Below are 12,939 nucleotides of genomic sequence, written 5' to 3' on the forward strand. Positions count from 1 at the left end.
GAGCAATTACATCCTTCATAATACGTTGTGATTGGTGCTGTTATGTCGGTGGACGGGTTTGAATATACTTAGTTGCTATAATTGCTTAGTCCCAAAAAACATACGCTGCTAATTCGCATCAAGTAACATCCACCGAGCTATCTCAATTTGTATGCGTTTGGTAAAAAGATCTTAAGTCGAAAAATTGTATTTTAGATTTAGATATGGTTTGACGGATTTTTGTTCTAAAGGATATTGTTCTCTAACTACTCAAGTCGGGCCAAACTGTTAATTTAGTCTTTTGATAATAAATCAGACAAAAACAATACTTTTAACATTAAGGTCTTGATTATATCACATCTCTTTCATCAGTTTTAGGACTCAAGTCCATTTTGCCTAAAGTTAAAAAACTAATGTGCGGTTTTTTTTGTTCTGCAAAACCATTCTGTCCAGGGGTATATGCTCCAGTATACTGAACTTGAATACCTTCCCATGATTTTATCCATGTTCTAGCTTGAGTTGCGAAGAACTCCTAAAACTGTTATTTATCCCTGAGTAAACACATATAGCCTTTGAAAGAGATACTCGCATAAGATATCATCTTCATCTGCTAATGGTGATTTAGCTAGAAAAATCCCATCGAAAACTTAGTATACCCCTCTTTAAACCCTCCTCACTCTAAAATCGTTATCCAATGCGTTTTTAAAACCTTAAAATAATGAAACCATGAAAGATAAGAACCAAAAAATTAAATATTCTCCCACTCAATTTACGCCAAATAACCTCCACAGAGGTCGTCCACACATGAGATACCATAACATCATAAATCACTGATCCAATTTAAATAAAACGCGCCAATGATTAATATATGTATATTAATTTTTAATTGATTTAATTTTTCGAATTTCGTTCACATTTTTTGAACATTTGCATTTTAAAACTTACTATTTCTTTTTTGTTTAAATCTACAATCAGCATTTAATTCACCTTTAAGTGACTGAACTTTAATTTACTTAATAATATTTTTTTTTTTTTTTTTTTGTTATTCCTGACGATGATTTATCGTCTCTTATCAACGCCCTCATTGACAAGTTAACACGGAGGCGGCGGCGGCGGAATGAAATGCTTCTACAATATTTTATACCTACATAATTTGCTTTATCTACTCAGGCATACGTTTGAAGTATGAATTTTGTTTTTTTTTTTTTTTTGTTTTTGGTTAAAAGGATTCTGCGTCCTTACAATTAAGAAATGACTTTTTCGACTTCCTGGAAAACTACATCGGCATCAGGACTAGCGTCGATGGTCTTCACCTTTCCTAGCTTCTCGTAGTGCTGGATGATGGGCAGCGAATCACCAACATAGGTTTCGATTCGTTTCTTTAGACTCTCTAAATTATCATCGGCACGTCCGCTGGACTCACCACGTTTCAGACAACGTTGGATACACACATCCTCGGAGCACTTGAAGAACAAAACAAATTGGAAGTCGACTTTATCGGACATTTTGGCGTTCCAGCCGTCCAGATTGTCCTGGTTTCTTGGGAAGCCATCGATAAGGAACTTATTTTTGTCTGAACTTTTCATGGCTTTCTCGATGAGCGAGCATGTTATCTCAACAGGAACAATTTTACCATTTTTGATGTAATCTTGAATGAGTGCTCCGACTTCGGACCCATCTCGCATGCGTTCTTCACGCAGTAAATCGCCAGCAGAAAGGTGGACAAAACCAAATTTATCCACAATTCGTTGACATTGTGTACCTTTGCCAGCGCCTGGACCGCCAAGAACAAAAACAATTTTTGGTTTCTCTTCGGCGGACGACATGGTTGTTAGGTTTGCTTTTTGTTGGTGGTGTATTATTGATGGAAAATCAATTTGATTACGTGAAGCACTGCCACTGGATTTGAATAATAATTGCGTTGGGCGGAGGAGGTAATTGGCTGGCGGTTTTCTACACAAATTGGCACTACAGCGAAGTAAAACGGACGCACTGAACATATATAAAGTTCTTTGATAACTAAATTATCGAAGTAATTAAATGAATTGTCGAATTTTTTAAGTGGTTATTCCTCTTGACTCTTCACAGACGCAAACTCCAGATTTTTATCATCCAATAAGGTAGGAAAATGATAAAAATGCTTTACTCACTCGCACGTCACTTCGCTGTCGCTGGAACTGCAAAAACAATTTTATGAGATTTTTGACATTTGACATTTATAAAGTGGATTGTGGATCGATGACTGGTAGTGGTTGAGCGGAAGTTTCAAAAGAAACATTGCCATATTGAAGTTTTTTTTTTATGATTATAAGGTGTTGTGCTTCCGCTTTAAAAAATTTGAATACAAACAAGCTTATTTTTCTCTCAAATTGATTCATTCTAGATCAGATCAAGAAAACAAAAAGCTTGGAACATAATATTTAAGTTATATTATTATTTTTTGGGATAAACATAAGAAGGAGAGATACTGAGCAAAACTGAGATTTGCAGGTGACATTGGAAAGGGTCAAAAAATTGCCTCCCAATCAAGGCAACTTTATTTGAAAGTTAGGCAAGAATACTATCAAGTAAAGTCTACTTATGTCAAAATGACAGTTAATTATGTTTTTTTTTTTCATACAACGGTAAGCTGAATTTTATTACTCTATGATTTAATTAATTTCTGCACAATTCCATTTAATTTTGTGTGTAAAATAATTTTTTGTCAAAAAGGAAGGGAAATGGGTATTTTTTTTTACATTACAAAATACAAATCGTGATAGCCTTACACCTTGCCTGAAGAGTGTTTTTTAATTTATGTAGTTTTTTTCTTTGTATCATCGTGCCAAGTAACAGAATGGAACAAGTGGAAATTTGCGTATTCATTAAGCTGGTGACTACGTAGTCAAATAATTCCCCTAGCTTTGTGAAAGCTAGTGATGGTGGAATACCCTACAAGACCTCCTTTATGTTTCCAAAAAGTTCTTCAGAATTATTTGAGTTTTTCGGCCTAAATGAGCCCATTACTTCTCGATGGCTCCCTGAAATTACGCCATAGGAAATTACACCAAAAACTGTTTTGGAAAAAAGGCCCAAATAATTTTGGCGTAAAAAAATAGGAAAAAGGGCCCAAAAACAAAAAGGAAAATACGCCAAAAAGTGTGGAAATTACACCAAACTTTTGGAAAAAGAGCCAAAATACTAAAATGGAAAAAACACCCTAAAAAATAAGAACTTTTTGGTATAATTTCCAAATTAGTTTTGGAAATTAAGCCTTTAAAGAATGAACAGAGCTTTTCCTGGTTTATTTTCCAAAATTAGTTTGGAATTAAAGCCCAAAAAGTCTATAAAAGAATCTGAACGTACGACGTAACATGGAGCGGAGCGGTACAACCCGAGTGGCGCGGCACCGCGCGCGGTGCGCCGCCGCTACGGCGAACGCGACGCGTGCGCGCCGCCCCCCCCTCCGCCGTTGATTATATCATAGGTACTTGTTCATTTGTTTTGTAGAACACATTTTCTTATACCTTTACCTTTATTTCAATTTGTCAATTTTTGTATAGGTATTACATGTAAACCTGAAGGACATCTACCACATTTTTCCGACAACACGGACATTGGTCAACGAAGTTCTTTGCTTTTAAACACAATCCATCACTTTTTACTTTCATCTTAGCACCACAATTGTTAATATAACAAATGTAAAGAACATCTTCTTTATACACACATTTTTTTTTATAATATATCATAATCAAAACTTTCCATTTTGTCCATCGCTTTATCAAAATGCTCTTCAAAATTCGTGAAAAACATGTAAAATACTGTTATTTGCCGTTATATATTTCTATATACCATATGAATACATTCGACTAACATGTACTTTTTTGATTTTGAACAACGAACGGTTAATTTTCTGGCTTTTTTTCCTTATTCGATTAGGAAAAAAAACCAAAAAGTTTGTTTTGTGGCGTTTTTTGCTTTAAGATTTGGAAAAAAACTAAAAAGTTTAGTTTTGGGCTTTTTTTCCTTTTTTGTTTGGAAAAAAAGTCCAAAAGCAAATTTTTGGCGTTTTTTCCAAACATACATTTTTTGGCCTTTTTTCAGTATTCTAAAAGGAAAAACCGCCAAGAAATTTTCGGAAAAAATAGCCAAAAAATCCGGAATTAACACCAAACTCTTTAGGTTCTTTTTCCTAGGAAAAAAAGTCAAAAAATTGTATGGAGAATTTTTGGCGTTTTTTCCATTTTATTTTTTTGTCGTAATTTCCTATGGCGTAATTTCAGGGAGCCTTCTCGATGGGATACAAGTAAAGATTTTCGACGGGCCATTCCAAAACATTAGTTTTTGTATCCAATAACCACTGCTTAACAATACTTATGCTTTGTATGCTTTGGATCGTTATCATGCTAGAAAACATAACTAATGAGCATGTTTGCAAACGAATAAGGCTCCATTACATTTCCAAAATGATTTTATAAACATACTGGTCCTTTCGATCATTTATGCTTACCTACTAATTGGCCAACTCAATGCCACGAGTATCTACGCATCCTAAACCATTATGTTTTCTTCCCAATGCTTAACAGTCCCCAAAGTATATTAAGGTTCCAATTCTTTCTTCTAAGGACGTCTAACATACGTTTTACCTCTGTTCTGAATAAGTTAAATTGGGATTCACCACTCCAAAGTGTATTTTTCTAGAATCCTATGTCTTTATTTATGTGTAAGCTTAGCAAACGTCAAACGCCTCTTCAAATTCTCTTTAGAAACATGTGTTTTTTCCTTGCAATGCATCCACGTAGACCATTTTCTAAAAGACGCTGTCTCTAGGTTCTTGCTAATAACTCTTGACCCAATTGGGGTGAAACTATCTCTTTTATTTTTGCTGATGAAAAAAAAATAATCGGCTTTGCTGATACGGCATATCAATCTACATATCTTCTTTTAGGGTTGATTTTCGATCTTTTGACCTTTTTGGGGTTTCAAAGCTGCCAGTCTTTGTATAGAATTAAATTGCACCAAATACCATCTTTTTATAGCAACTAAATCTTTTAGCTATGGAATGCATTGACTCGTTTTCGGTTTGATAGCACTGCACTATGAGCTGCGGAAATTGCGGACTACAAGACGTCACTGTATTTTTAATTAATTAATAACAGAAAAATAATCAATCAAATTAAAACAGCCAACTTACATTGATTTTTTTTGTTTAAATTTACAATTCTCTTGTCGTTTCTAATTATGTGCCCAGCAAAAATTTGGACTGTACAACAATTTTCTTATGAGTTAACGGTGTTTTACAAACTTTTTGCGTTCAGGGAAAATCGTATTTGGAACATACATGTCAGCTGTCATAGAATAACTGTACAAGCTAAGCAAACTGGTGCCTACAAAAAGTATACGAGTACATACATATTAAATTATATTAATAAAGTGTTATTTCTAATTATATGACCACCATTTTTGTATATCGTAAGTATTGCATTCGTAAAAAAATTCGAACGATTTTAATGAAACATGACATTAAGATGGTACAAAAGTCGAAAAAAGTGGGTCACTCGATTACGTCCGTCTGTCTGTCTGCCTTGGCCCCTACAGCCCAAAACCATTGAGTCGATTAAGTTCAAACTTGGATATTACGGTTTTAATCCACTTCGCGTCAGATTTTGTTTTAACTTTTTAAGTCAAAAAATAACAGTGATACACATTCTTCACCAAAAATCGAAAATTCAAATTTTCTCAAAAGAACCGTTAGATTTTTATAAAATTTTTTTTGTGCTTGACTAGGCTACTAAAAATAACAAATTAATAAACACTAAATGCCATTTAAATTTTTGAAGAAATAATTATTTTCAGTTACATTTTTAAATCAGTACTCGCACGCAGGAATGGTTTAGGGTCATAAGTTACTAGGCCCTAGTTTTTAATGGACTGGACAAGAACTAACAATTTTGATTTTATTTGACTTAAAATTACAAGGGACGAGAAATTCGGACTCAAAAAGGGAAAAAGTAAAGGGTATCTTTCAGATGTGATTTGGATCTAATATAATATGTATAAGGGCTGCAAACCTATCAGTTTTAGTCGATCGGCATAAGGAGGCAAGTTAGATGCATCATCACAGGGGAGGCTACGTAAGGCAAATCGAACGAAACGCCTTTGAACATTTTCAATTCTAAATGAAAGGTTTTAATAAAAGGGAGACCATACTTGGCATGCATATTCAAGATGAGGACGGACTAGGGAAATGTAAAGCGCTTTAGTTACATAGGGGTTGGAAAATTCTTTTGACCATCTCTTAATAAAACCGAGAGATCTATTAGCTTTATTAATAATTTGGTCAAAATGGGAATGGAAATTCAAGTGTTTGTCACACATAATACAAAGATCTCTAATAAAATCGACTATTTTGACGGCCGGCGTCATTAAGGAAGTAGTATACTCTATGAGATGGTATTTGTTTGCGCGAAAAGGTCATTTGTTTACATTTACCTACATTTTACTCTAGGAAATTATGCATGCACCAAACAAAAAAGGTATTAAGATCATTTATAAAAGGAGGGAATCAGATGGAGTAGAGATAATCTTAAAAATGTTTTTATCATCCGCAAACATTAGGATATCTGAGGTTTTTAATTTAAGACAGACATCGTTAACAGATAAGACGAAGAGAAGGGGGCCAAGGTGACTACCTTGTGGGACTCCAGAAGTTGCATGTATAGGACTGGAGACTGAGTTACGGAAAAGGACTCTATAAGTTCTATTCGCAAGATAAGAGCTTATCCAGTTTATAAATATAGATAGGAAGCCTAGGGCTCTTAGTTTGAGATAAATTATCTTATGGGATATTTTATCAAAGGCTTTGTATACAACATCAGCCCATTCTCAAGGGCTGACAAAACTTTGCATACAAATTCATAAATTATATTATAAAGTTAGTCGTAGTGGATCTACCTTTAAGAAAACCATGTTGAGCGGGGGAGAATAAAGGCTTGCAATGGAAATAAACGGAATCATAAACTAAGCTTTCAAAAAGTTTTGGAATGCATGAAAGTTTAGCAATAGGTCTATTATTCTTAATTTCAGTTTTATTGCCTTGTTTATGAATGGAAAATATAAATGAATCTTTCCATATATGAGGAAACACACCTCGGGAAAGAGAGTTCAAAGAATGCAGTTAGAGGCTTTGACAGAGAATGCATATATTGTTTTTAGAACAACTGATGGGACGCCTGCAACGTAGCAAATTTTACTGAAGGATTTAGGTGTGATGCCTTTCAAAATACAAAATACAAAATCAACATCAACATCAACATCAACATCAACATCAACATCAACATCAACATCAACATCAACATCAACATCAACATCAACATCAACATCAACATCAACATCAACATCAACATCAACATCAACAACACCAACAACAACAACAACAACAACAACAACAACAGCAACAACAACAACAACAACAACAACAACAACAACAACAACAACAACAACAACACCAACACCAACACCAACACCACCAACAACAACAACAAAAACAACAACAACAACAACAACAAGGACAACAACATCAACATCAACAACAACAACATCACCAACAACATCAACATCAACAACAACAACATCAACAACAACAAACACAACAAAACCAACAGTACCAACAGCACCGACAACACCATCAACAACATCATCACCAGCAACACCAACAACACCAACAACAACAAGAACAACAAGAACATCAACACCAACAACAACAACAACAGCAGCAGCAACACCACCACCAACAACATCTACAACAGCAACAACAGAATATTATTGGCAGTGTTTCAAATATTACTGAAATAGAAAATATAACTGTACTAGCATACAATATTCAGGGCCTTAATAATAAATTAATGAATGTCGATTTCTTCCATTTTATACATAAATTCGAAATATTTTTTCTTTTTGAAACCTTTATAACCTATGATAATATAAGTAAATTTAGTAAATATTTTACAAATTATAAACTACATTGGGTACCAGCAGTAAAAACTAAAAAGTTCGGGAGAGCAAGTGGAGGATCCTTATTTGGATACAGATTGGATAAAATTGTTGGCTCATACATTGAATACAATGAACAAATAGTATTGCAACTAAAAGATGAAAAAGAAGAACTATATATATTGCCAACCTATCTAAATTGCAACCACTGGAATAGTGATTTCAACAAACTAGCAGAAACAATTCAAGTAATTGCAAAAGAAAATTTAATGGTAATTGGTGACATGAATGCACGTACTGGAGACCTGAAAATAAATGAAACGAACTTTGTAATATCATGCAAACTAAAAGAACACAGAACATCGAAGGATACAATTTATAACGCAAATGGATACTCTTTCGCCGAGCTTTGCCAAGATACTAATTTATTTGTCTTAAACGGTTGCTTCGAAGGCGATATAAACGGAGACTACACCTATATTAGTGGACAAGGAAAATCGGTAATAGACTACTGCGCGATCTCGGGAAAATGGATGGATTTCATAAATCATTTCAAAGTTGAACAGAAAATATTTTCTGACCATATGCCAATTACAGTAACGTTTTCAACAACGGTACACAATAAAACTAAATCAATTGATCTACCTATTAAACTCATATGGAAAGAGAGTAACAAAAGCAGCTTTGAAAGCAGACTAGCCCTAAATCTTGCTCAAATAGAAACACAAACTGACCACGAATCGCTAGAAAATTTAGTAAAATGCATCGTGAAATCTTACCCAACTCCTGGTAGAAACACCAAACAAGCAGGAAAACAGAAGTGGTTCGATCGAGAATGCAGAGAAGCGAGAAAACTATCTTTCAATTTGCTGAACACAATAAGGAAGTCAACCAATGCAGATGAAAGACTTCTTTTGCGTTACAGCCAAACTAAAACTAATTTAAAAAAATTATTAAGTAAAAAGAAGATAGAATACCTACAACAAACAGCACGAAACCTTGCAACCGAAAGAAACCCAAAAGAATATTGGAGGCAATTACAAATCCTAAAAGGCCAAGAACATAAATGTGGAGTCAACATTAATGGAAAAGTATTGAGAGACCACTTCAGAAAATTACTCAACCAAAATACTTTGAATATGCCTATACAGTATGCAGAACCATTTGTAGAAAACCAAATTCTTGATGCAGATATATCGTTGGATGAGATAATTGTGATAGTCCAACAAGCAAAAACAGGCAAAGCCCCAGGACCAGATCGTGTTTCAACTGAATTTTATAAAAATCCACCAATTCAATTTCTCCAGAAAATGTGTGAAAGTTTTAACTACATTTTTAATACGGCCCAGGTACCTAACTCTTTCAAAGAAGCTCTAGTATTTCCCATATATAAAAAAGGAGACCCAAATGATCCAACAAATTATAGAGGTATCTCGTTTACAAATGCTATAGCAAAAATATTTACAGGAGTGTTACTTTCTCGTATAACAAATTGGGTAAATGAAAACAGACATCTCAGTGTATATCAATCAGGTTTCCGCTCTGGTTTTTCGACTACTGATAATATCTTTGTGATAAATACAATTATCCAGGATTTCCAACTCCGTCAACGTAAATTATATATTTTCTTTGTAGACTTTAAGGCAGCCTTCGACACTATAGATAGAAAAGCGCTATATTTTAAATTAAATCAACTGGGAATGTCGACAAAAATGCTAAGGATAATAAAGGAACTGTACAACGGATCAAAATCAGCAGTATGGGATGGAACAAAAGCATCGGAATGGTTTGAAACCAAAACTGGTTTAAAACAAGGATGTTTACTAAGTGCCATGCTGTTTGTCCTTTTCATAGACGATGTAACATCCTGTTTACCCGCCGGAATAAACATAGCTGACAAAGTTATAAAATGTCTCCTTTACGCTGATGACCTGATTTTACTAGCTGAATCGCCTGAAAGTTTACAGCTGATGATTAATAAGCTAAACGAATATTGTAATTCCTGGAACCTTATCATCAACCTTGATAAATCTAAAATTATGGTAGCAGGCTGTTCGAGAGGACGATGCTCACGAAGAGAGAAATGGTATTGCGGTAGAGAGAATATTGAAGTAGTCAAAACCTACAAGTACGTTGGAATCGATGTAACTCCAACCTTCAATATGAAACAACATCTCTCTTCAAAACTTATCACAACGAAAAATGCCATTAATATTAGTTGGAATCTCCTATTGAAAAAGAAAGAGGTACCGAATTCAGCTAAATACAAGGTATATGAAGGGGTTCTACGTTCAATGATGTGCTATGGAGCTCAGGTGTGGGGCTTTCAAGAATTCGAGGAAGTCGAAAAACTACAAAGATTCTTCATCAAAAAAGTATTTCAGCTTCCTAAAAATACTCCAAATTACATGCTTCATCTCGAAACGGGACTAGCCACTCTTTATATATTCACTCTGAAACTACATGTTGACTACATCATAAAAGTTATCTCGACGTATAGTCAAGAAAGGCTGCAACACGTTCTAGGATTGTATGCTATCAGAAGGAATCATCCCTTTATACAAAAATGGAAAGAACTAGCTGAATCAGTCGACTCACCTTTGGATGTAAACATTGAAAGACCATTAGAACTCAGAAATCAAATGTATGCTATAATAAGAGAATTAGATATAAAACACAGAGAAAACTACACGAAAAAAGCACTAGAATCAGAAAACCGACTCATATACCCAACTCTAGTCCATAACCTCAACGAAAATAATTATTTCAAAGACTCGAATAGCTGCAGAAAAATATCGTTGTTGTTTAGAGCAAGAGGGGAACTCCTCAACTTGAATGGAACGTCTTTTAACAATAGCGAAACCAATTACTGCACACTATGTAATCAACATGCTAGAGAAGACACGTTTCATTTCATGGGTATTTGTCCAATATTGAGAAACTGGAGGATGCAGTATTTCCAAAAACCATCTTTAACCCTAGAGGAACTCAAGGAACTACTTAATGGACCGAATTGGGAAGCAATATATAAATACTGCAATGAAGCTCTGAATTATAGAAGACTAATTATTACGGAATTTATTTAGAATATTTAAGTTACATACAAGAACCTAGTAGATATTATTATATAGGTCTCTCCGACAGACGGCAAATTTCGCCATTGTCATTTCATTCATTTAAAAATTGTAACAAAACAAAATGTTAAAACTGTGTTAAATAAATGAATCTTAATTTAAAAAAAAAAATCTTAATCTTAATCTTTCAAAATACAGCTGGTGCAAGAATTGAAGCCGAACGATCTACTGGTGAATGGGCTCTTGGGAAGTTGGCCGAAGATCCACTTTTTTATTTTTGCCTTAATGGGTGCGTTAATAAGCAGAATTGTCGATTTTGGAGTGAATATCAGCCAGAAGCATTGCAAGAGCTACCAATGCATCCAGAAAAAGTTACAGTTTGGTGCGGTTTATGGGCTGGTGGCATTATTGGACCTTACTTCTTCAAAGTTGATGCGAATCGTAACGTAACTGTGAATGGTGAGCGCTACCGTGAGACTTCTTTTTGCCCAAAAATGCAAGAGCTTGACTTGCATGACATGTGGTTTCAACAAGACGGTACCACATACGGCATGCCACACAGCACGCGCAACAATTGAATTATTGAGAGGCGTGTTCGTGAACATTTTATTTTACGTTCGGAGTCGGACTATTAGCCTAAAAGATCGTGCGATTTACCGCCTTTAGAAATTTTTTTGCAGGGCTATGTTAAAGCTCATGTCTATACAGACAAGCCCGAGTTAATTGACGCATTTGAAGTCAACATTGAAGCATTTGTTCGTGATTTGTTCAAACATTGAATTACATTATATGGACCGTACTATTGATTCAAACAAAGATTTCAAGCATTTTTTTTGAATTTCATGTGTTTGTTTTAACTTTCCTAGAGCTTTTAAAAAATCATTTATTTGCCCAGAACTCGTTAACTATGATAGTAATTAGACAAAAAATTGTGCTTCGGGTAAAAAAAAAAAAAACAAATAAGCTTTAGGGGCCCGACATTTTTCCAATTTTTGTACATGTTATGTTTGGCGCTCGAGGTCAAAAACTTGGATTATTAACTAGGCCAACATCATGATCCAGTATAACCAAAAAATCAGGAATACCGGATTTAACGCAAGGTCTCCTTTTATTTAAATGATAAACTTACTGGACTATATTAATAGAGATAAGAGATTAGGGCTATACGTACTTTTTGAATTAAATAAGTTGTTTCGCTCATCTTAAAGCTGAAAAAGGTATTTTTATAAGGATTTATTATATAAATTACATTATCATTACCTTATGGGTTCATATTACTGCCATTACCTAAATACGAGGGTCGTTTGAGAAGTCCGTGCGAAAATAAAACTGATTAATTTTGCCGGATAAACCTTTTTTATTTTTCAACGTAGTCTCCTTTCAGGCTCATACACTTCGTCCAACGCTGCTCTAGTTTGTTGATCCCTTCCAAATAATAGGATTTGTCCAAGTCTGTAAAGTAGCCATTGGTTTCTGCAATCACCTCCTCGTTTGAATCGATTTTTTCCCGCCAGCCATTTCATCATATTGGGGAACAAATAATAGTCCGACGGAGACAAGTCTGGAGAATAGGGGGGATGTGGAACGATTTGGAATCCTAATTCCAATAGTTTTGCGGTCGCAACTGCTAAGGTTTTTTCTTTTTAAAATTTATTTGTATTACTTCAATCGTAAAGCTGGGCACAAATTCATAAAACTGGCCTAATTAACCATAACTGATGGAAAAGAACTTTTTTGTGGGCACCAACCTTGCGGATAGCTTTCTCATGTCCAAATGTTGATGCAGAATATTATCTACCCGTTCACTCGAGATACCCACAACACATTCATCACCATATCCCCTCATGTGGCCACTCCGAAAATTTTGAAACCACTTGTAAACTGTTCTGTTATGGTGCAGTCACCATAATGTTTA

At 34.7% G+C, this 12,939-nt stretch overlaps 1 protein-coding gene across 1 annotated transcript; it reads right to left on the reverse strand.

Annotated features, from left to right (window-relative positions):
* Positions 1 to 837: 837 nt before the first annotated feature.
* On the reverse strand, positions 838 to 2,184 carry LOC129941762 (UMP-CMP kinase-like). Its single transcript, XM_056050481.1, has one exon. The coding sequence runs from the start codon at positions 1,977 to 1,979 to the stop codon at positions 1,224 to 1,226; it is 756 nt and encodes a 251-aa protein (XP_055906456.1). The 5' UTR covers positions 1,980 to 2,184; the 3' UTR covers positions 838 to 1,223.
* Between the last annotated feature and the right edge of the window lie 10,755 nt (positions 2,185 to 12,939).

Source organism: Eupeodes corollae, chromosome 1 (assembly GCF_945859685.1).
Source record: "Eupeodes corollae chromosome 1, idEupCoro1.1, whole genome shotgun sequence".
Taxonomy (NCBI): Eukaryota; Metazoa; Arthropoda; class Insecta; order Diptera; family Syrphidae; genus Eupeodes; species Eupeodes corollae.